At 44.5% G+C, this 23,838-nt stretch overlaps 1 protein-coding gene across 2 annotated transcripts in view; it reads left to right on the top strand.

Annotated features, from left to right (window-relative positions):
- The window catches only part of ME3 (malic enzyme 3), a 217,150-nt gene that overhangs the window by 67,642 nt on the left and 125,670 nt on the right, over positions 1–23,838 (top strand). For both annotated transcript variants that reach the window (XM_046017562.1, XM_046017561.1), the window contains exon 3: positions 21,403–21,536. In XM_046017562.1, the coding sequence (XP_045873518.1) occupies positions 21,403–21,536 (134 nt within the window). The remainder of the gene's footprint in view (positions 1–21,402; positions 21,537–23,838) is intronic.

Below are 23,838 nucleotides of genomic sequence, written 5' to 3'. Positions count from 1 at the left end.
TTCATGTCATTTCAAATAGCAAGATTTCATTTTTTGAATGGCTGAGTAATATTCTATTGTATATATATACCACATCTTCTTTATCTATTCATGTCTTGATGGACATCTGGGCACTTTCTGTAGTTTGGCTATTGTGGACATTGCTGCTATGAACATTGTCAGATCAAAGATACAAAGATACCTCTGTATCTTTGGGGTAAATAACAACTAGTCCCATTGCTGGGTCATAGAGCAGCTCTATTTTCAACATTTTGAGGAACCTCCATGCTGTTTTCCAGAGTGGTTGCACCAGCTTGCATTCCCACCAACAGTGGAGGAGGGTTCCCCTTTTTCCCTATCCTCGCCAGCATCTGTCATTTCCTGACTTGTTAATTTTAGCCATTCTGACTGGTGTGAGGTGGTATCTCATTGTGGTTTTGATTTGCATTTCCCTGAGCCAAGTGATGTGGAGCACATTTTCATGTGTCTATTGGCCATCTGGATGTCTTCTTGGCAGAAATGTCTGTTCATGTTCTTTGCCCATTTCTTGATTGGATTATTTGTTCTTTGGGTGTTGAGTTTGATATGTTCTTTATAGATTTTGGATACTAGCCTTTTATCTGATATGTCATTTGCAAATATCTTCTACCATTCTGTAAGTTGTCTTTTGGTTTTGTCGACTGTTTCCTTTGCTGTGTAAAACTTTTCATCTTGATGAAGTCCCAGTAGTTCATTTTTGTCTTTGTTTCCCTTTCCTTTGGAGATAGGTCTAGTAAGAAGTTGTTCTGGGCAAGGTCAAAGAGGTTGCTGTCTGTGTTCTCCTCTAGAATTTTGATGGATTCTTGTCTCACATCTCTGTCTTTCATCCACTTTGAGTCTATTTTTGTGTATGGTATAAGGAAATTATCCAGTTTCATTCTTCTACAAGAGGCTTCCAATTTTTCCTAACACCATTTGTTAACGAGACTATCTTTTTTCCATAGACTTTTTTTCCTGCTTTGTCAAAGATTAGTTGACCATAAAGTTGAGGGTCCATCTTTGGGTTCTCTGTTGTGTTTCTTTGAGCCACATGTCTGTTTTTGTGCCAGTACCATCCTGCCTTGATGATTATAGTTTTGTAATACAGATTGAAGTACGGGATTTGGTTTTTTTTTTTTTCAACATTCCTCTGCCTATTCAAGGTCTTTTCTGTTCCAAATGGATTATTCCAGCTTTGTGAAAAAAAAAGTTGATAGTATTTTGGTGGGGATTTCATTGAATGTATAGAGTGCTCTAGGTAGCATAAACGTTTTAACAATATTTGTTCTTCCAATCCACAAGCATGGAACATTTTTCCTTTTCTATGTGTATTCCTCAATTTCTTTCATGAGTGTTCTGTAGGTTTCTGAGTATAGATCCTTTGCCTCTTTGGTTAGGTTTATTCCTAGGTATCTTATGGTTTTGGGTACTATTGTAAATGGAGTCAGTTCCCTGATTTCTTTCTTCTGCTTCATTGTTAGTATATAGAAATACAGCTGACTTCTGTGCCTTGATTTTATATCCTGTCATTTTGCTGAATTCCTGTATGTGTTAGTTCTAGCAATTTTGGGGTGGACTCTTTGGGGTTTTCCAAATAGAGTATCTGCAAAGAGTGGAAGTTTGACTTCTTCTTTGCTGATTTTGATGCCTTTTGTTTATTTTTGTTGTCTGATTGCTGAGGCTAAGCTTCTAGTACTGTGTTGAATAGCAGTGGTGATGGTGGACATCCCTGCCATGTTTCTGACCCTGGGAGAAAAGCTCTCAGTTGTTCCTCATTGAGAATGGTATTCACTGTGGGCTTTTCATAGATGCCATTTATGATATTGAGGTATATTCCTTCTATCCCTACACTGTGAAGAGTTTTGATCGAGTAAGTATTCTGTACTTTGTCAAATGCTTTTTTTCTGCATCTATGAGAGGATCATATGGTTCTTGTCCTTCTTTTATTAATTTATTGTATCACGTTGATTAATATGCAGATGTTGAACCACCCTTGCAGACTAGGAATAAATCCCACTTGGTCATGGTGAATAATCCTTTTAATGTACTGTTGGATTCTGTTAGCTAGTATTTTGGTGAGAATTTTTGTATCCGCATTCATCAAGGATATTGGTCTGTAATTCTCCTTTTTGATGGGGTCTTTGTCCAGTTTGGGGATCAAGGTAATGCTGGCCTCATAGAAAGAGTTTGGAAGTTTTCTTTACATTTCTATGTTTTGAAAGAGCTTCAGAAGAATAAGTATTAATTCTTCTTTAAATATTCGGTAGAATTCCCCTGGGAAGCCATCAGGCCCTGGACTCTTATTTGTTGGGAGGTTTTTGATGACTGCTTCAATTTCCTTGCTGGCGATGGGTCTGTTCAGGTTTTTTTAATTTCTTCCTGTTTCAGTTTTGATAGGTTGTAAGTTTCCAGGAATGCATCCATTTCTTCCAGATTGCCTAACTTTAGCTTAGATTTAACCACCTTTGCAAACCCTTCCCAGCCACCATATTTGTGACCCCAAGCAGTTAGCTCCCTTCTCTATACCCCCAACTCATGCTCTGTTTGTATCTGTTTCTCTATCAGACTTCATGTCTGTACGTCCTTGCCCCTGACCCAGCCTTCCATTCCTTGCCCCATACCCATCCACTTGAATTACAGGAAAAACAACCTTCCTTATATCTTCAGTCCCTTCTAGAACATTGTCTCCAGCTCCATCTATTAACATCTGTAACTCTCACCCCTAAACTGACTTCTTGTTAACCACCCTCACACCTCTTTTCACACTGCCCAGCCCTCCAAGTCAGGACATGGGTAAGCATCCTTTCATTTCCTCTTATTTTAAAAACCCTTCTCCCATCCTCCTATTTAAACAAACAAGTAACTTCCACAGCAACCAAGTCTGCTTCCTTTCTCTAAGAGTTGTGCTATTTAGAGACACTGACCTTTTCTCCTTTTCATCACTGTCACTTAACCACCTTTCATACCTTGAGGACTTTGGCACGAGCTTATAGACTTTCTCTACCCCAGTTCTGCCATCATCTTGGACGATTTCAGCATCAGTAGGGTTTGCTCCTCTAACACTCTGGCGTCGCCCAACCGGGAAACATTTCCTTTGCATTCCCGCACAGCTGCTCCCAGAGTCACACCCTGGACCTTTGGCATTGAGTGAAATTCCTCTACGTGAACCACAGAAATCCTGGAATCATAGAAATCGGTGATTGTAACAATATGCTCTGACCAGAGACACTGTGTGGTTGGCCAACTCTCTGTGCTCCCCACAGTCTTCTGTCTCCTGAACAATCCACCTCACCCACCCACTTACCTGTTCCAGTCATCACTCCTGGTCACCATCCTAATCCAGTCCAGCTTGGAGTGCATGGTCCAATTCCCACCCCTCCTGGCAGTACCCCAGATTTTGTGCACCTTTATATTTCACTGCACTCTTGAGAGAAATCACAACCCTGGATAAACCCGGTGATCACCAGCATCAACGGAGACCTTCTTGGGGCTCAGAAATTTCATGTTTCTCTGATCACCTTATCACCTTCACACTCTCCACAACCTCTCTTTCAAAAACTTCTCCACTCTGACATCACCAGCCCTCCCTCACCACAGATGATTTCTGCATGGGGCATGAAAGTGCACAGCACTTCCATATGTCAGTGCTTTCTTCCATCCTGTTATAGCAGCTGAGGGGACCTCCTTTCACTTCTTATCTGGGTTCTGTCTCCCATTCTCTACCTTCTTGAAGAATTCCCCCATCAGCATTTCAACATGCTCGAGCATCTCTGCCTGACACCACACACATTTAGTAGCCAAAGTTTTGGAGAGTTCTATGTGTTTTCTGTTTGTTTCCTCACCTCCTGCTCTCTTTTCCGAAACTCTGGTTTTCCTGGAGCTGACCTTCACTGGCTTACAGAGGACTTCCTCTTTGCTGAATGTAGTATATGGCTTTCAGTCCTCATGTTTCAGAGAAATTCAGCAGTGTTGACCACTCCTTCCTTCCCTCCTTCCTTCCTGAAACACTCCTCTTTGGCCATCTTGTGACAACCCAACTTCTGGTTCCCCTTCTGTCTCTCAGCTGTCTCTTCTCAGGTTCTTCCAGCAGCTTATCCTCCTTTATCCAGACTTCAGATGCTGGATTTTCTCCAGGCTCAGACCTAGGCTCTTTCCCCACTCTAAAGTCTCTCCATAGAGTCTCCAATTACCACCTGTTAGCTAACAGTTTTCAGATTCATTCTCTAGTTCTCTCTCTGTGGCCCAGATATATGGATGTCCAGCTGCCTACTGGACATCTTCAGGTGGCTTTCTCACAGGCTACCAGACTCAGTATGTATCAAGTACAATTTGAGATGTGCTCCTCTCCTTCCACTCCCTTCCCCAAATATCCTGGTCCTCGCTGTTTGGTGTCCACCTCAGCAGTGCCACCACAGTTATCCATCTGGTTATGTTGGCGGTGATCCTTGACCTCTCCCTCCCACTCAACCCCAAATCTCATCCATCACCAGCTCCTGTGCATCTTATCTCCTCCGTACATCTCTTACCTTCCAGTTCTCTCCATCTGCACCCACCATTCTAGTCCAAGCTGCTGTTACCTTTTACCTGGACTATTAAAGGAATCTCCCAAGTTATTAGCATATTCTTAGTCCCTCCAAAAATTCTCCCACTCTAACTGAAGCAATCATTTGCAAAAACAAACAAACTGAAAACCGTGAAGTTAATTATATCTCTTCTGTTTCAAACCTTTCTGTGTTTTCCCATTGCCCTGAGGCTGAGAACCCAAGTCCTTAGCAAAGTCACCTACATGCTGCACCATCTTGGTCCTGCCTGTGTTCCTTCCCCTTTCTAGCCTTTGAACATGCTGTTCCTTCTCCATTTAGAGTATTACTGTGCTCAACTCTGCCTTGGCATTTAGCCTAATTAACTCTTTATTTAGCTTTCATATCTCATCTTGAGTTGCTTCCTTAGGGAAGGCTTTCCTAATCACCTTCCTCCCAAAGGAAGCTACATCAGGGCTCCCAGTTCCTCCCATGCCTAAATAGCATCCTATGCATCTGTTCTGTAGTATTTCTTATCATAAAAGGATTCCTTGGGTGATCATTTATTTAATAAGTGTCTTCCCTGTTAGCATGGGAACTTCTCTTTTTCACGGCTGTACCCCCAGCCTGCATACTGCCTTGCACAGATTAAGTGCTCAAGAAATTTTTGTCAAATGAATGTCATCGCTTCATTTTGTAACTTTGTTTGAACAACAAATCACTTTGTCTTGAATCTTCTATGGTAATTTCCCCTGCTGGAACATGAGATTCAGGCTTTTTCATCTCTCTTTAAAACTGTATCTAGAATTGTATATTCACACAATATGTGCTAGTTGAATGAATGAATGAATGATGTGTAGGTTAAGAAGAATGGGCAGATGGTGAACATCTCAACAGAGACAGCAGTGAGAAAATCATTCTAAGGTCCTTATCTCACGCCTTGGATTATGTGGTTTGCATTAACTTTCAGCCATAAAAATACTTCAGAGATTTGTTCCCTGTGAAAAGCCAGCCTCTGATCCTGGTTTCTCACCAAGGTTTAATTGCCCCAAAAGCCCAGATATTTAGCTTGACGCTTCTATTCTTCTTCTTTTTTTTTTAATGGAAAAATAACAGAGAAATCCCTTTGTTCCAGACTTAGTAGACACAGCTTGGCTTCTGTCTTCTCCATAAGCATGGCAGCTGATGTTCTCTCTCTGTTATAAACCTACCCAGTGCCAAGACACTCATCAAGGTTTTCCACTAGGGACAGAAAGAGACCTTGCTACAACAGTGTGCTATTAGTGGTATTAGTGGTATCATTTTGCTTTGGCACTAGGCTGTCTTTATGTTTTAAGGCAATAACATGATAGAGAATTATTTTAAATGTAGTGTTTTCCCGTCTTGTCATTGCTGCTCATTTAAAAAGACAGATCTTTACTAGTAAGTCAACATCTACCCAGCCCTCCTCCTTAAAAAAATTGTCCTAAATGAATTTCTGTTGTGAAAATTCCCAAGGACCAAGTACTCACCTTTCCTTCTGAATCTGCATGTTGTGGATTAGAATTTGTGCAAAACTTTGATCTCCTCTTCTGGTGCAGTTTCTCATAATCCCAGAGGTGCAGGTGAAAAATCCCTGACTCCACCATAATCGGCATTTATAGGTGGAGGCCTCGTGCTTGAATTTTAAGCCAGCAACCCAGGTACTCTTGATGTACAGTGAACTTTGAGACTCAGAGTACTTAATTATAAGTTTAAGTCAATGACCTTTCCTCCTTCTGTGACTTTAGTGATGAGCAGACACACAAAAGTGCACTCTCAGCAGAGGACCCAGGATGTGCCCGCACAGGGGCATGAAAATGCTGGCCTTTGCTAGGAAAGATAAAGGAGGTTGCTGTATCGAAGGCTACCCATGGAGGCTGGCAGGAGATGAAGCCAGAAACAATCCCTAGCTCATGAAAAACCTTGCAGACTTCGATAAAGGTGTTTTAGGTTAGGAAGTGAAATGGTCTAATTTGGTTTTCGGAAATTGTCTGGCAGAAATTCTAGAAGGTGCATTCCAGGAGCAGGGCAATGAAAGCTTGGGTGACAGTAGCTGAGCCCAGAGCCCAACTGTTGAAGAACCATTTGTTGATTAGAGACCAGGGATGATACTGAAGAGAATAGGATGATGAGCGTGAGCAAGTAGGAAAAGAGAGGAAGAATTAGAACCATTCAGGAGATAAAACTCCATCTGAACTTGGCAATGACTGTGGATATGGGTGGAGTTGTGAGGAACACAGGATCTGCCTCTGAAGTTTCTCCTGGGCTCTTGGGTGGTTCCAGTGTTGAGGAGAGAATGCAGGATAGAGGTCTGGCAAGGGAGAGGAGTTTGGTTTGGCCCGTGTGGGATTTGACAGGCTTCTGAGACATGTAGGTAAGCATGGGGGAGCAGATGGATATATGCATCTGGAATTAAATGATTCTGGGGACATGATGAAAAGCATTGCCCTTGCCTGCCACCAACTGATCACCCAGACTGTTGTATTGAATGTAACAGTCACTGGCATTAAGTTAGTGAGTCTTACTAAGCATCAGACACCCTGCTGCACATGTTGTGAAATGGTACTCTTAACGATCTCTCTTACAAAGAAAGAACCTTCAAAGTTAGGTAAGGTACCTAGGACATGCCACTCGTAAGGGTCAGAGCAGGGATTCGAACCGGCAATCCAGTAATCACTCTCCTGAGCTACGGTGTTTCTCAAATGTTGAAGTCACACTTGTGGTTTAAAGTGCACTTTATATCACAGGCCAGCACCCACAGATGCCCGTTACACATGTGTGCATACACTCATGCAGGCAACTATGTAAATAGTGAGAAAAACAGCTCTTACCCTGGGACGCCTGGCTGGCTCAGTTGGTTAAGCAGCTGCCTTCAGCACAGATCGTGATCCCAGAGTCCTGGGATCAAGACCCATATCAGACTTCCTGCTCTGTAGAGAGCCTTCTTCTCCCTCTGCCTGCTGCTCTCTCTACTTGTGCTCTCTGTCTCTCTGTCAAGTAAACAAATAAAATCTTAAAAAAAAAACAAACAGGACTTACCTTACTGCTACTAATAATGAAACCTGATATTTTTTTACTCAAGTCTTTATCATCTTTTTTTTTTTAAGTAGGTTCCACACCCAGTGTGGAGCCCAACACAGGGTTTAAACTCATGACCCTGAGATCATGACCCGAGCTGAGATTAAGAATTGGATGCTTAACAGATGGAGCCACCCAGGCGCCCCTATTGTCTTTTAAAATGGTGGTTACTTCCTACTAAATTGAGTTCACAGCCCGAGTTTGACTGAGTTTGACAAACATTGCTCTATTTTGTTCTCCTGCGACGCATAATACATTTCTCTTCCCAGGCCTGGTCATTCCCCCAACCTTTGAGGGGAGAACGCTGAGTGTTGCTATACATGTGTCCCTCCTTTCTCACTCAAGAAGGTATTAAAGGTAAAAGGCTGGGGTGTAGTGGGATGAGGCCAGCCAGGAAACACTCACTTTGTGGTGTAGACGGATGAAACCTCTTTTTTTTTTTTTTTAAGATTTTATTTATTTATCTGACAGAAAGAGAGAGAGATCACAAGTAGGCTGAGAGACAGCGGGAAAGCAGGCTCCCCGCTGAGCAGAGAGCCCTATTCCGGGCTTGATCCCAGGACCCTGAGATCATGACCCGAGCTGAAGGCAGAGGCTTAACCCACTGAGCCACCTGGGCACCCCTCAAACCTCGTCTTTAATGGGACTCATGAGGTTTAGTGCAGAATGTGCAACCACAGCACAGAACGTGGTGCAAAGTCGTGTGCGCACAACAGCGATCGCTAGTATGAACTTCAGTGGCACCCAGGCCTTGGGGTCTAGTCCAGCTCTACAGCTTCTTCACTGTCCCGCCAGGCAGATGAGTTACTTCCAGGGTATTGTGGGAGGAGAATATTGAAGTGGTACTTTGGTTCATTCAACACCTACCATGAGCCTGTCCCTTAGTAGGCACTGAGGAAATAGTATTAATATCTTTATTCATTTAAATCATATCATATCATCATCTAATCATATAATTAATATCTTTATTCATTTAAGTCATAATGTATACACTAACTTACAAACTGAATATTCCAGACTATTCCATAATGACCGGTCAATCAATGATGTATGGAATCAGGCCAGCTCTCAGTAGGTCATTTAAAGGAGACTTTAAATATTGATTTCACTCAGCACAGGATGTAGGTCTTAGAAGAGGCTGGCAGCTCAGTGTCACTAAATGTGTCGGGCACAGAGTGGTTTATTTTGAGCCATCTGCACGTGTCCCTTTGGAGTAAACCCTGTCGCTCTAGACCACCCATGCCGCCCGTGTGGGAATCCCGGGGCCCTGTCCAGAAGCTGTCGGTGGGAAAGAGCTCGTTCATTACATGCATGTCGTCCCAAAACATGCAGAGCCCAGAGCTAATGATATTTAGGAAGTGAGAACTTTTTTAGAAGACTTTCAAGTTCATTAAGTGCAAAGATGAGATTCTATCTCACGGGGGAACAAAGCCCCAGTTTAGGGCTGATTGTAGAATCGAAGCACTGTGAATCGAACAGAAACAAGCCATGTGAGCTTGCGGGGCCACATTTCCTTGCCCTCTCTTGTAATACAAATCTAATTTAAAAATGGAAATACAGTTCAGATAGCATTCCTGGTACTCGAGCTTTTACCTTGCAGTCCGATCCCTTTTGAGCGTCTCTCATTTTAGATTTGCATCAAGTCCTCATTACTTATTATATAAATTATATACTCAAATTATATAAATTAAAATTTATCAGATGCCTACTCTTAAATTCCAGGATTTACCCCGGAATTTGGGTGCCCAGCTCTGAGTACCAAGGAAGATGAACAACAGGGGATTGAGGGTAGAGGTTAGAGAGGGAAGAATACACAGGAGGGGAAAATCTAAGGACGCTCTAGGCTGCTGTACCTCTCAGAAGCATGACAGTCATGCAGCCTTGCTTTCTTTGCCACACTCAGCATCTAGTCAGGACCCAGGCACAGCTCCGTTGACTGAGTGCCTCCGATGTGCCGGCCATTGGCTGGGCACACCTCGCAGGGGGTTTCAGTTGGTTCTCACAGCAATCTTGTGAAATGGGTATTACTATCTTCATTCCACAGATGAGGAAACTAAGGATCAGAGAGATTAAGAAAGTTGTCCAGGATCACGCAGCTACTGGGGGCAGAGTCACAGTTTGAATCCAGAGCCAGTGTCTTCAAAGCCCTATCTCCCTCCTCCTTTGTGTACCTGAACTCTGCTCTTTTGCTGAGCACCCCTGCCTTCCAGGCACTAAACTAGTCTGCATAATTCCAAATTAATTCCAAAATACAAAGGAGTGTAAAGGCCACTGGTTTGAATGAAAAGATCACTAGCCTGAAATCCCATGGACGCAGAGGCCAGATATATTTGGTCTCTCACTGTATATCGGGTGCCTATTACATGGCTAATCCTCAAAACATACTTGTTAAGTGAAAGGTTACTTAAAAATTAATGAACCAAAAATTTGAAATGGAATTCAAAGTTCAAGTCCTGTTTCTACAACTTGCTAGGGACTTGGTTTTGGCAAATCATTTAATTCTCTTCGCCTCAGCATTACCATCTGCAAAATGGGCATAACACTTTCACAGCCCGCCTTATAGGGCAGTGGTTCCCAACCCTTACTGTACCTAGGAGTAGCCCATGGACCTTTAGCAACTTCTCATCCAGGTTTCTGTCCCCAAAATTCTGACTTGATGTGGTGGGATGTGATCTGGACATTTAACAGTTCCCTAGGTGGTTCTAATGGGTAGCAACGGTTGGAAACGCTGTCATAGGGATATTCTTTTTCCTTTTGGGGGGCTTGTCAAACATAGCCAAGGAAACAAACCTGCTCTGTAAAACCTAAAGAGGCAGTTAAATAGAATCAGTTGTTATAAAGTCAGTCCAGAAGGACTCTGGGCCTCGAGCTCCTGCTTCCCAATGTCATGACAGAGAAAAAGACTGGTTGCTCCAATCTCCCGTGCGTCCCCAGGTCAAAATGCCCTCCTTCCTAATCAGGTGGATGCAGAGGAGGAGGATTTGGTTGACATCAGGGCCGTAACAGATTAATAGTGACCTGCTCCGTTGGATGAACTTGTCCTTGGGCAGTCTCACGTGCCATTCTGGCACCCCCGTGCACTCACCCTCCTGTACTGGGGATACATGCACAATGCCTATTCAGAGACCCTCCCAACTATATCCGTTTGTTTGATTCTTTCTGGTCATGGTTCACCCTTTGACCCAGGCCACTCAGGCTGGGGCTGTGTTGTGGGAGGAAGGAAGCAGTCCTCCCTTGCCCTCAGCAGCTCCCCTGTCTGTCACCTTCCTCTGCTGCTACACTATGGAGGGGCAGCTGAGTAAGAGGGCCTTCAAGGTGCCAAGAACAATATTATTTAAATTTTAAATAATAGTCTCTTGGGAAGAAGGGGTCATGAGGCATTCGAACCACCACAGAGAATTTTGCCAAGAGAATGACTCATAAGGCTTCCAGCTATCTACCTCTCTCCCCTTGTTTGGTTAGGACAAAATCCTAAAGTCACCAAGTATTTCAGGAACGGGTTCTTCCATTTCTCTTGCATGCTGGTCCTTATCCAACAATTGTGCATACACCAGTCTTCCGATGGCAAAACAATTGGAATAGCCATTATTCTCACATGCTTTCGAACAGTGTATATTAGCCACATGCCCTCACCGTGTCACTGACACATCTGAGCCACAATTTCCTCTTCTATAAATGGGCATAACAACACCTGCCCTGTCTAGGACAAAATGACATGAACTCTCTGAGACCATTTCAGAAATAACAAAGCAAAAAAATGTGCAAGTCGTGCTAGGCAAAAAGGGCACACGGCTCATATAGTCATAATTCCTGTCCTCAAGGAACTTACTATCTTGAAGGGAAAAGAGACAAAAAGGAAAGAAATACCATCAAGAGTAATTGCTCAGTTGCTTAGGGTCCTGAACTCAGAGGGATTTAAAACTGCAATTGTCATAGCCTTTATTTTTTAGCCCTTCCGCCACTTTTTTGAATTTAGGAAATCTGAGCATCCATATTCTCATTTGGTTCACACAATCACCCAGTGAAGGCAGCAGACTCAGAGAGGTGAAGTAACCTCTCTAGGGACACACAGCCTGAAAGTAGAGAAACTGAATGTAGAACTTTTATCTGCAGCTCCCCTCCCATTTCCCCACAATGGCACCTTCATGTCCCGGTCCTTATCCCATGGAGGGAAAATGGGATTGTATTTCCCACCAGAACAAGAACTTCTCTGTACATCATAGATGGAACAGTCACAGACAGCCTCGGTGAATTTGCAGCCCACGGCACCAAAGCCCAGTCTTTGAGCCCAAAACTGGGTTTGGGTTAGTTCTGGACACTAATGAGCCCTGTATCCTCTACTTTGGGGAATTTTCAGTGTGTTTCAGGATCTGTAATTTTGCACCTGATCACAGAACTATGTTTGGGGTGGAGGGGCAGCATTCTCAGCCCTGTGTCTGCTAAGACTTCCCAATGCATGAGTTTCTAAGACCCCCAAACGTCCATCCCAGGAGTGTGCTCGGGGGCCCTCATAAACCTGTAGCTGGGGGGTTCAGCGAGAGAACAGCAGCCTTATAATTCCACTTCCTACCTCCAACATTCCATGTCACCCTAACTCATGAAAGTCCCAAATGGATAGAGTCTACGCAAGAGGAGAAAATGCCTTCTGGTCCTCTAGCAGCTCATCAGCCTTCACTGTACAGTTTGGGAGCTGGTGGTGCGCACAGCTCTGTCCCAGCTGGAGCCCCTCTCAGCGGATGGATGGAGGTGGCTTAGGGCAGAATCAGTCCGCTCCAAGCCTGACGTCATGATGGTGGAACAGAGTGCCTTTACTGTTATGCATGTGTCTGCTCCCCTTCCTTCCATAATAACACTGTTCAGAGGAAACACGGCTGTGTGTGTGTCACGTGATCTCCAGGGTGCCCTCACCCCTGTTTGCAGATGGGCTGATGGGCCCGAGGCTGATACAGAGGATCTCTCAGCCGCAGCTGCACTGTTAAGGTCATTGCCTCTACTTGGAGAAGCAGAATACTTTCACCTCTACTCAGATGAAAGCCAGCTCGACCAACAACCTGTTTCACCTGTGAACTCTCGGGACTCGTTGGTCAGCTCAGAGGAAAAGAGTGTGAACTTTGGGAACCCATCGACCTGGGTTCTGCTCCTGGTTCTTCCATCCAGTCGCTGTGTGACCTTGGGCAGTTACCCCTCTGGCCTCGGTTTCTTAGTCCACATGTGGAAATAATAATCACAGGGTTCTTAATCCAAGGTTGCCATGAAGATTAGAGATGCCAAGTGAGAAGCGCATGTCTCAGTGCCTGCCGCAGCCCCACGATTGCTCAGTTAATGTACCGGTTGCTGTTGTTACTGATGATGAGATTTCCATCCTGCAGACCTGTGTGAGCTGCTTTGAACTGCCTGCTGCTTACCACCCCAAGTTTAGGACCTAGTAGTTACTGCTTAAGAAATCAATCAAAAAATACATTCATGTGCTAAAGCTGTATGACTCTGATCCTGAGGGAGAGGGGAGGGCTGTGTGATATGGGGTGTTAGCGACGGCCTCGCGGCCCTGACTGTGGATTGGGAGATGGAGGAGGGAAGCCGTCAGAGCACAGTGGTCAGGGTCCTGGTTTGCGGCCGTGCGTGGCAACCAGAAAGAGTGTGCCTTTTGGGGCCCGGGGAAGAGCTTTGCCCAGCCATGCACGGGCACTCACCTGGGATGTGGTGACATCACCACAGCCCCTACTCCTCCAGCCCCTTCAACTAGACTAGCTCCTGAGCATCCTTCAGGGCTTATCTCCAGCATCTGTGAATGCTGAGCCACCGCCCTGTGAACAAAATAGTCACAGCTACCAGGAGAACACCTAGCACTCATCATGGAACACTGCCTCTGTGCTTCACGCCCATTGTTTCACTGAATCCCATAACACTAAGGAGATCAGAGAAGTGGCTTGCCCAAGGCAGAAGCCCAGAATCTCCATCATGTGTTAATCCACGTGACTCCTCTGATCTACTCAGGAGGGCAGCGAGAGGCACCTGTTTCCTCTGGGACTCCCCAGTGTCTAACAGGTCATCTTGGCACAAAGTGGGAACTCACCAATGCCTGTGGAAGGATGAGAAGAGATTGTCAAGTGCATCACAAGGCTCTGGGTCCAGAAGCACCAGGCAGATCACCAAGTGGGATGGGGAGGTCTCCCCTCAGAAAAACTAAGTCACAGGGGCCCTGGGCAGCTTGGGTGTCTCAACAGCAGGAGGCTGGGTCAGGGGCACAGCCCGATGCAGCTTGCTGCCTCTGAGCCCTGTCATTGGATGGTGGGGTCTATGCAGAAATCTCTCTGATGTCAGAAAGTTTTGTCCAGGAAACTTGGGCAATGATGAGTCCATGGGCAGATTTCAGCAGCTGGACCAGAGATGATCATTCAGAGAAGATGATAAACAAGGGAAAATCAGGGCTGAGACTTAAAAGATTCTCTCTGGTACAGTCTAGGCACTGACCACTCAAAACAGTCCCAGGCCTTTAGTTCTAGAATAGGGTCTGGAGGCCACCCATTCTGCCAGACTTTAATCCCTTGGCCATTGGATCGTGGCAGGAGCAGGAGGTCGAGAGGTTCCCTGAAAGAGGCCAGAGCTGGTTGAGCGATCCACTTGGCTGAGGGAGTGGTCAGAGCAGTGGCTCTGTAACAACTGAAACATTTCAAATGTTTCAACATAACAACTGTAGGTACCTACTGTTATGTGCTGAACACTGCAAGGTTGACCTATGACTAAAAGAGCTGGCCATATTTCAAAAGTCACTTGTTCTATTTTGAGAGCTTTATTAAAACTAGATAATATAATACGTGACTTTTCCTTAACCAGGCACACAGAAACTATAATTTCTCAATGTGATAAGAATGAATAAGGGCCCCACTGCCAAATCCATGTTGCACAAGCCTGACTTCTATCTTAGGATTCCTGGTATACCTTATGGGAATTATGTGACTTTCTGACACAAAGACCTGGAGTTTTCAGTATTAATTAGCAAAGTTTATTTCTTCTGTAGAGAAATATAAATTCTAATACTTCTCTCCCACACGCTAGTGAATCAGCTTGTGCCAATCCTATCTTGGAGGCCACGGTACCTGCGAAGTGCCTGCATTTCTGCTGTACAAACTTGTAAATCTGAAGTTGCCTTAACATTAGCTTCAGGATGAAAAGAAGCTTCTAGAAGTTTTTTTTTTAATCCCTGAAATTAGCAGTTGCTAAACAGTCATAATTTTTTCCTCAAATACAAAAGAAGTTGGTGGCAGTCAGCCAAGAGAAACAACTTCGGCTTGTAGAGAGAAGCAGGCTGTTATTAAAAGCCACAGCAGTCATTAACAAAGATGATGTCATCATTCAGGGCCTGGGCCCTCCTGGGATCCCCAGGGCCAGGAAGAGACGATTTGCAGTCTTTACCAAGCCAGTGAACAGTCACCTGCCTAATGGTGTTTGGTGAAGGTGCTCAGTCTCCAGGGCGGGGTGGGGGGGCGGCGGTGGGTGGTTCCTGAGAAATGATCAGGGACCTCAGTGTCGTACCAGCTTGCAAAGCTGGTGACCAGGACAGGGGATTTATGAACTGGTGACTTCGGACTTTGATGAAGAAAAAGCTTGGCATTCTTGTGTGGAGAGTATGTAAAGAATTCCCTGTGAGTCATACTTTCAAAGAAAGTGGAGCCTATCTTCGGGTAGATCTTTCTTACCATTTCAGCCCTTCTTCTGAGAGGAGGGACAACTTTTCAGAATTTCATTAAGTTGAGGTATCATTATTGCTTTTTAAAAACACTAGAGGAGCCTAGTATTCTGAGATTCCTAAGTTACAAAACAAAACAAAACAAACAAAAACAGAGAAAATTAGGAGTGACTAAGGAGTCTAAACTGTCATTTGCTTCTTTATTTTTCTTTTTCCATTCGTCCCTCACACTCCCACCCCACTCACATTTTCTGAGGTCCGTATCACCAAGGTCCTAGGAGGAAAATACTGTAAGGGCAAGAATGCAGCCTGTGATCAAATCTTGGTTCTGTCACTTGCCTCTAGTCAAAGAAATCATCACAAGAAATTTTTATAAGACACATCCTGGTTTCGAAACAATAAAACAGGGAGAATAGCTATGCAACTTCCAGAGCATGACATAATCTCTCTTGCTTATTAGCCTTCTTATCTAGAAAGTGGAGGTTATAAAACCTCCTCACAGTGTGGTTGTAAGGATATGGTAAGACTGAGTATTTATCAGAGTCCTTTTCTTGGAGCCAATGATCACCAGCAACCCTGTGGGTGTTGGATGTGGTGTTGATATCAACAAATGGTCTTGCATCTCCCTGTCACTCTTGAACTCTCCGTAGAAGAGCTTGTAGTCATTATAGGAGATGAGGTCTTTTTCAGCTGGCAGAGCAATGTGGGGTGTTCTGGTGCTCCCTGCCTTTTCAAGCTTCCCCACCCCCAAGGGGTCTGGGGGAAGCTAGACTGCTCTCTGAAAAATCTAGGTCTGCTTTATCACCCACACAGCCTTCTGCACTTCTAGGAGGAACCTAGCATTACCTGGGGCTCATTATAAATAGAGTTCATTAATTATTAGTTAAGGTCTGTTCAGAGTTCCCTACATAACACCCATGGGGATGCTGGTCCCTTCCTTGTTGATGTCCTTCACCCATGACAACTACTCAGGGCCTTGCTACTGTCATCACCACCGGAACCCTTCACGAGAAAGCCAGGGGGCTGAGGAAGCCAGGAGCTTTGAGGTTGTGCTGGCTGACTTCTACGTAGAAGGGGTGGGTCTTCTTTACACAATAGGTGATACCTTATTATGTTGGGATAAAGGTGGAACAGCTGTGGTTCCCATGCCTCTCAGTGTCCCTTAGGGAACCAGTCCCTGTACTCCTGCCAGCAGACACTGTCTCCATAGGGCTTAACCAGGCCAGGGGGCAGATTCCATGAGCCCCACTGATTCCCCGTCTCCCTGCCAGTTCCCGAACCAGAAGAGGCTTGTTTGTGAAAGACTCTTGTGAGAGAATGAAAAGACAAACCACATACTCAGAGAAATATTTACAGAATACATGGGCAATACAAGACTCGGATCTAAAACATGCAAAGAATTCTTTTAAGACAGTTTTATGGAGTTATAATTCACCCATTTAAAGTGTACGACTCAGTGATTTGGAGGTGTTGTATATTATTAATTTTTTAAAGTTGTGGGAAACTAGAACAAAATTTACCATCTTAACCATTTCTAAGTGTACAGTTAAGTGGCATGAAGTGTATTCACAGTATTGTGTCGTCATCCCAAACAGAAACTCCATATCCATTAAGCAAAACTCACCATGCCCATCTCGCCCTTCTAATCTTCTTTCTACAGGAGCCTGACTGGCTCCATTGGTGGAGCGTACGACTCACCATCTCAGGGTTGTGAGTTCGAGCTCCACATCGGGTGTAGAGATTACTGAAAAAATAAAACATAAAAAAAAAATCTCTAATCTGCTTTCTGTCTCTATGACTTTGCCTATTTTAGGTATTTTGTGTAAGTGGAATCATGTTCCACTTCTGTCCTTTTGTATCTGACTTATTTCACTTAGCATGCTGTTTTCAACGGTCATCCATGTAGTAGCATGGATCAGAACTTCATTCCTTTTTGTGTTTGAATAAATCCTCACTGCACACATACGCATCTTGTTGGTCTGTTCATATGTTGGGTTGATTCCATCTTGAAGATATTGTCAATAATGCTGCATTGGGTGTTGGTGTACCTGTGTCTGTTCAAGTCCTTGAACATATATTGGAATATACTTGGGTGTGGAATTGCTGGGGTCTTATGGTCGTTCGAGGTTTAGCTTTTGGTGGGCCTGCTAATACTTTCCGTTCCTACCAGCAACGTACGAGGGTTTTATTTTTTCCACATCTTCATCGACACTTGTTATTTACTGTTGCTTTTATTCCAGCCATCTCAGTGGGTGTGAAATGATATCGCACTGTAGTTTTGATTTTGCATTTTCCTGATGAATGATGCTGACATTTTTTCCATGTACTAGTAGCGATTTATAAATCTTTTTTGGAAAAATGTACTTTCAAGTTGCTTATTTGCCCATTTTTCAATGGGATTGCTTTCTGTTGATTGTTCTGCTGTAGCAATTATTCATAGATTCTAGATATTAAATGCCTTATGCTATTTCCAGATGTTTTTCCCATTCTGTGGGTTGTCTGTTCACTTTCCTTTTTTAACTTTTTTAAAATAGATTTTATTTATTTCTCAGAGAGAAAGAGAAAAAGCAGGGGGGGTGGCAGGCAGAGGGAGAAGCAGACTCCCCACTGAGCAGGGAGCCCAATGTGGGACTCCATCCCAGGACCCTGGAATCATGACCTGAGCCGAAGGCAGAGGCTTAACTGACTGAGCCACCCAGGCGTTCCTCTTCACGTTCATGATAGTGTCCTTTTTGTATGAAAAATTTTTAATGAAGTCAATTTACCTAATTTTTCCTTTGTGCTAATGCTTCTGGTATCACATCTAAGAATTCATTGCTAAATCCAAAGTCATAAAGATTTACCCCTATGTTTCCTTCCAAGAGTTTTATGATTTTAGCTCTTATATTTTAGGTTATTGATCCATTTTTAGTTAATTTTTGTATTGGGTGTGAGGTAGGGATCCGAATTTATTCTTTTGCATGTGGAAATGCACTCGCCCCAGCACCCACTCTTTAAGAAGCTGTTCTCTCCTCCATTGAATGGATATGATGTCCTTGTAAAAAATCAATTGCCATAGATGTGTGAGTTTATTTCTGAACTCTTGATTCTAGTCTTTCGATCTATTTATCTGTCCTTATGCAGTACCACACTGTTTTGATTACTGTAGCTTTGTATTACATTTCAAAATCTTTTAAAAAATGGTTTTGGTTGTTCAGGGCCCCTTGTTATTACATATGATTTTGAGGACTGGCTTTTCTATTTCTGCAGGAAAGGCCATTTAAATTCTGATATGGGTTGCATTGAAACTTTCGATCAAAGAATTCTTAAGACTCAACAATAAAACAACAAAACAAAAAATGGGCAAAAAATCTGAACAGATACCTCACCAAATGATAGACAGATGGAAAATAAGCATATGAAAAAATCCTCAGCATCAATATGCCAATAGGGAATTGCAAATTAAAACAATAATAGCATGCCTCTTCATATCTATTACAGTGACTAAAATTTTAAGAACTGACACCACCCAATGCTAGAGACGGTGTGGAAATTAAGAGAAACTCAGTGGCTGCCGGTGGGAATGCAAAGTAGTGAAGCCACTGTAGAAAACCGTTTGGCAGTTTCTTTAAAAACCTAAACATAGTCTTACCATATGGTCCAGCAATTGCACTCCTACGTATTTACCCAACTGATTTGAAAACTCATGTCCACACAAAACCTGCCCATGAATATTTATAGCAACTTTATTTATATTCACCAAAAGCTGGAAGCAACCAAGATGAATAGATAAATGGGGAAACAAACCACAGTAAAACCAGACTGTGGAATGTCATCCCATGATGAAAAGAAAGGAGTTATAGGGGCAGCTGGGTGGCTCAGAGGGGGAGCCTGCTTCTTCCTCTGCTCTTCTCCCCACCCTGCTTGGACTCTCTCTCTCCCCACCCTGCTTGGTCTCTCTCTCTCTCTCCCAAATAAATTAATAAGATCTTTAAAAAAGAAATGCATTATGAAGCCCAAAAATGGATGGATGAAACTTTATATGCTTACAGCTATGTGAAAGAAGCTAGCCTGAAAAGGCTACACACTGTGTGATCCCAGTGGTTTCACATTCTGGAAAAGGCAAAACTGTACAGACAGTGTAAAAAAAATCAGTAGTGGGGCGCCTGGGTGGCTCAGTGGGTTAAGCCTCTGCCTTTGGCTCGGGTCATGATCTCAGGGTGCTGGGACCGAGCCCTGCATTGGGCTCCCTGCTCAGCAGAGAGCCTGTTTCCCCCTCTCTCTCTGCCTGCCTCTCTGCCTACTTGTGGTATCTCTCTGTGACAAATAAAATCTTAAAAAAAAAAAATCAGTAGTTGCCAGAGGTCCAAGGCAAGGAAGGGCGGGATTGATAGGTAAAGCACATGCTGTCATGATGGATACATATTATGCATTTGCCAAAACTCATAGAACTTTACAGTACAAGGAATGGATCTTAATGTATCCAGATTTTCTCAAATCATTTAGTAGGTTGTTGGATCCCAGGAAAGAAGGCAGATTGTGACAGGAGAATATAACTGTGTTATAAATGTATGATACAACCTCAGTGAAGGGGGTGGAAGGGAAAGTGAGGACCTGAGTAATTCGGGAAATAAGTGGAGTTTCTAAGATTGAAGGCAAAAGGAACAGCTCATAAGCACTATACTCTGGTGTACTAAGTTGATTCCCATTGTGGCGTAAGGTAACAATTCTGATACTTCTCTATGTGTGTACTGGAATCTAGTAACTAAGTACATAGAGGGCAGGTGGGGGTAGCTAAATCTCTCGTGGGTGAAGTGAGAATTTACAGATTAGCGAAGGGATGAGGCTAGAATTACCCATGCGGTAATGGACTAGAGACATTTGGATGAAGTTTATGTTTAGCTTAGTATAGATTCATTTCCTTGCTCTTTCAGCTGAGAGGAACTAGAAACAACAAAACCCCAGTAGTAAGTAGCACATTTATTAAATAGAGCCCAGATCTTGAGTTCTAATGCCATGCTCCAAAGAAGGAATCAGGCTTCATTGGGAAAAAAATGGCTGATTCTAGGACTAGGGTAGGCAATATACAGATGGCCTTGGAGCATCCTGTGCCAGAAAGTAAGAAGTAGAGGAAAGACAGAAAGAGAAGAAAGAGAGAAGGAGAGAAAGAAAGAAAGAAAGAGAGGGAGGGAGGAAGGGAAGGAAGGAAAGGAGGGAGGGAAGAAAGGGAAGGAGGGAGGGACGAAGAAAGGAAGGGAAAGGAAGAGAAGGGAAGGTAAAGGAGGGAGAAAGGGAGGGATGGATGAAGGAAGGAAGGAAGGAAGGAAGGGAGGGAGGGAGAAAGAGAAAGAGAGAGAGAGAAAGAAAAAGGAAGGGAGAAAAGGGAGGGAGGGAGGAAGGGAAGGGAAGGAAGGAGAGAGAAAGAGAGGGAATAAAAGAGAGAAAGAGGAACGAAGGAAGGAAGGATGGAAGGCAAGGGAGGGAGGAAAGAAAGAAGGGAAAGGGAAGGGAGGAGGGAAGGAAGGAAGAAAGGGAGGAAAAGAAACGGAGAAGGGAGAGAGAGAGAAGGAAGGGGGGGGGGGGTAGAGGGAAGGAGGAGGAAGGACTTAAGAGAATATGTTGAAGGGACACAGGAACTGACTGAAAGAGTTCCCAGTGGCCAAAGCTGGAAAAATTTGAGTAAAAAAAAAAAATAAACAAAGCAGTATTGGATTATAATCCAAAGTTTAAAATAAATACCCACAAGTCCCTTTTCATATAGACAGTGATTAAATAAAGATACATGGGGGAGAAGAGACAAATCTCCCATGCCGAAGAGTTCTGAAAAAGAAGTTACTTTACAGCAGAGAACACTGGCAAGCATAACCCAGCCTGGTGATCAAGGTTGACATCAACGGTGATAAGTCATATTGAGAGTATGGCTCTTGATCTGATGTGAGCAAAACGGCCTTTCACCTCTGCGGTCTTCCTTCTAAAACCTCATAACCCCACCGAGTCATGAGAAAAACATGAGACCAATGCCAGCAGAAGGTGACTTTTGGCTCTCTGCTGATGGGACCTCCCTGCTCCTCAGTTTCACACATATCCCTTCATGGGTGTGTTTCTTTCTTGTTCTCTCAGGGGATGGCCTTTACACTAGAAGAAAGGCTGCAGCTTGGAATCCACGGCCTGATCCCCCCCTGCTTCCTGAGCCAGGACGTCCAGCTCCTTCGGATCATGAGATACTATGAGCGGCAGCAGAGCGACCTGGACAAGTCAGTGCCTAGAGTCCGCTCCCTCTACCCAAGCCCCAAGTTCAGCTGTCTCCTGTGGCACACGGGTTGTCTGGTACTCTCCAGGAGGAGAGGCTGAGAGATCCCAGCCCCAGTCCTGCCTTCTACAGGGTGGCCATCTCCCTGAGGGACTGGGCTTGTTAGGACCAAGGCATAGTCAGAACTGGGAAGGGAGACTGACTTCCAACAGGTGCAATCTGGTTGGTCCTCTGGGAACTGGTGGCCCCCGAGTCAGCCTGAAAAGCACAGACAGGGTTTCATCAGACAGCGGTGGGGTTCATAGAAGGCATTTCACTCAGCAGGAATAAGGGGAGCAAGTGGGACAAGTGTGTCGGGAGAATGGTCCATGGTCCAGGTCCCTAGAATAAGGGAATGTTGTGGGGAGCAAAGTGCAAATGCACAGCGACACCTCGTACAGGACCTAGGATGTCCTATGTTAGAGATTTATGGGAACTGTAACTAACCCTGCCGCCCCTCTGGGTTCTCCTAGGGAGGATATTCCGTGAAGAACCAACTGAGGGATCACAGGGTCAGCTTCGCCAGTTTCCCCAGAAGGTCGTGACCTCCCAGTCACATGGCTATGAACTGGTACAGCCAGGATTCTAACACAGTTCGCTTTGGAGTCTGCCTTTAACTGCTCTGCTATGCCACAGCAGGAGGCCTTGGAGCTTAATGGCTACAAGACTAGACCCCTGTGTCAGACTAAGTTCCAATCCTCATTCTACCACTTAATAGCAAAAATTACCCCTCAGTAGGTCATTCCTCATTTGTATGATGTGTAGATAAGTGGTATCGAACTCATACGGTTATGATGAGGCTTAAGTGCATTAGTATTCTAACATGCTCAGAACACTTACATAGTAACTGTAACTTATAACAGGAGGCCCGGCACCTTGCTATGGGCTCCAGTGGAAATTTAGGGGGAGGATATGGGTTCCCCCTACATATCTGTAGAGCTTAATGGCCAAGATTTGGGGTTGTTGATGGTGTGGCTGTCCTCCTGGGGGTAGAGCTCAGCAGCATGTTAGGGTGATCCTGTTCCCACCTTCCTGTGCTCCCCTCACAGTAGCCACTGCTTCCAAATGGTAGTGAATGAGGAAATCTCCGCCTACTTCTCCTACCCCCCCCCCCACCCACATTCCTGAAGGGCTGAATGCTGTGGATATCACTTCCATGAACTCCAAGGCCATACTGCAGCTCGGGTCAGAGATTCACTCCCTCTTGTTTATTCTACCCACACTGGGTCTTGCTACACCACCCTGAAGAGCCAACCAGAAAGTACTACAATGAATTCAACCGACAGCATTACACATGCTCTAACATTGAGCAACCTGAGCTTCCCTCTTCTGTCAAGTTTACAAAAAATTAAAGTCTAATGTGAAATCCTCTTTCCTCAAAATAAGAAGTCCCAAACCCTTACCTCTCTGGGTTTTTTCAGCTAGGTAGAACTTACCTATATCCGGGGAAGACATGGAGGGCCCCGGGAGCAGGGGACCTGCCTGATCGTGGGAGCTCCAGAGAGCTTGTTCCTGGCGCTCTGCTGACTTCCCTGACCCACTGACCCACTGACCCACTGACTTCTCTGACCCACTCATTCCCAGAATTCCTTATTTCAGCAGGTGCTCAGGGAAATGCTAAGGAAGCTCTCCAGCTTCTTCTGGGTAATGATAATGGTGGGCTGGTAAATGCTTACTGACTGGTTCTGGGGCACCGAGGGAGCCCTGATTTGTAGCATTTGCCCATTTCCATGATGTGAATATTCCCAACCATGACCGATTTCAAGTTACCAACTCGACATCACTGAATGCAGAACTGGGAAGAGATGTGTGTAAATGACTACTGAGGAAGAGAATGCTTACACCAGTAATGAGCTGAGATGCTGGCTTTTCTAAGCAGAGATCCTCCCTTCCTTCTAAACACGATTTTTAGTTCTGGACCAGTGCCTTTGGGGAGGAAGGAGAGACTGAGGCCCCAAGAAGTCATGTGGCTTCCCCAGAGTCACAAAACTAGGAAACAGCAGAGCCGGGATTCAAACCTAGGACCCTGTTACCACACCCAGGGACCATTGCCCTATGGGAGCATCACTTTCACCCATTCCATGCCCGGGTTCAAGTGCCCGTAGGCTCTCCTAAGCTGTTGTCCAGGAAGGGTGTGATATCAGTAGTTACCTACACCCGATCATGAATTTCAGACCCAGGGTCTTTTTTCTCCTAAGGTTTTTGCATTTTCAGGACTGTGAAATGAAAGGCTGTTTTCCTGGCTTTGTGATTTTAGGCTTCAGGGA

This window comes from Meles meles, chromosome 8 (assembly GCF_922984935.1).
Source record: "Meles meles chromosome 8, mMelMel3.1 paternal haplotype, whole genome shotgun sequence".
Lineage (NCBI taxonomy): Eukaryota > Metazoa > Chordata > Mammalia > Carnivora > Mustelidae > Meles > Meles meles.
Note: the sequence above shows the minus strand (reverse complement) of the source record. Positions and strands in the feature narration are given on the sequence as shown.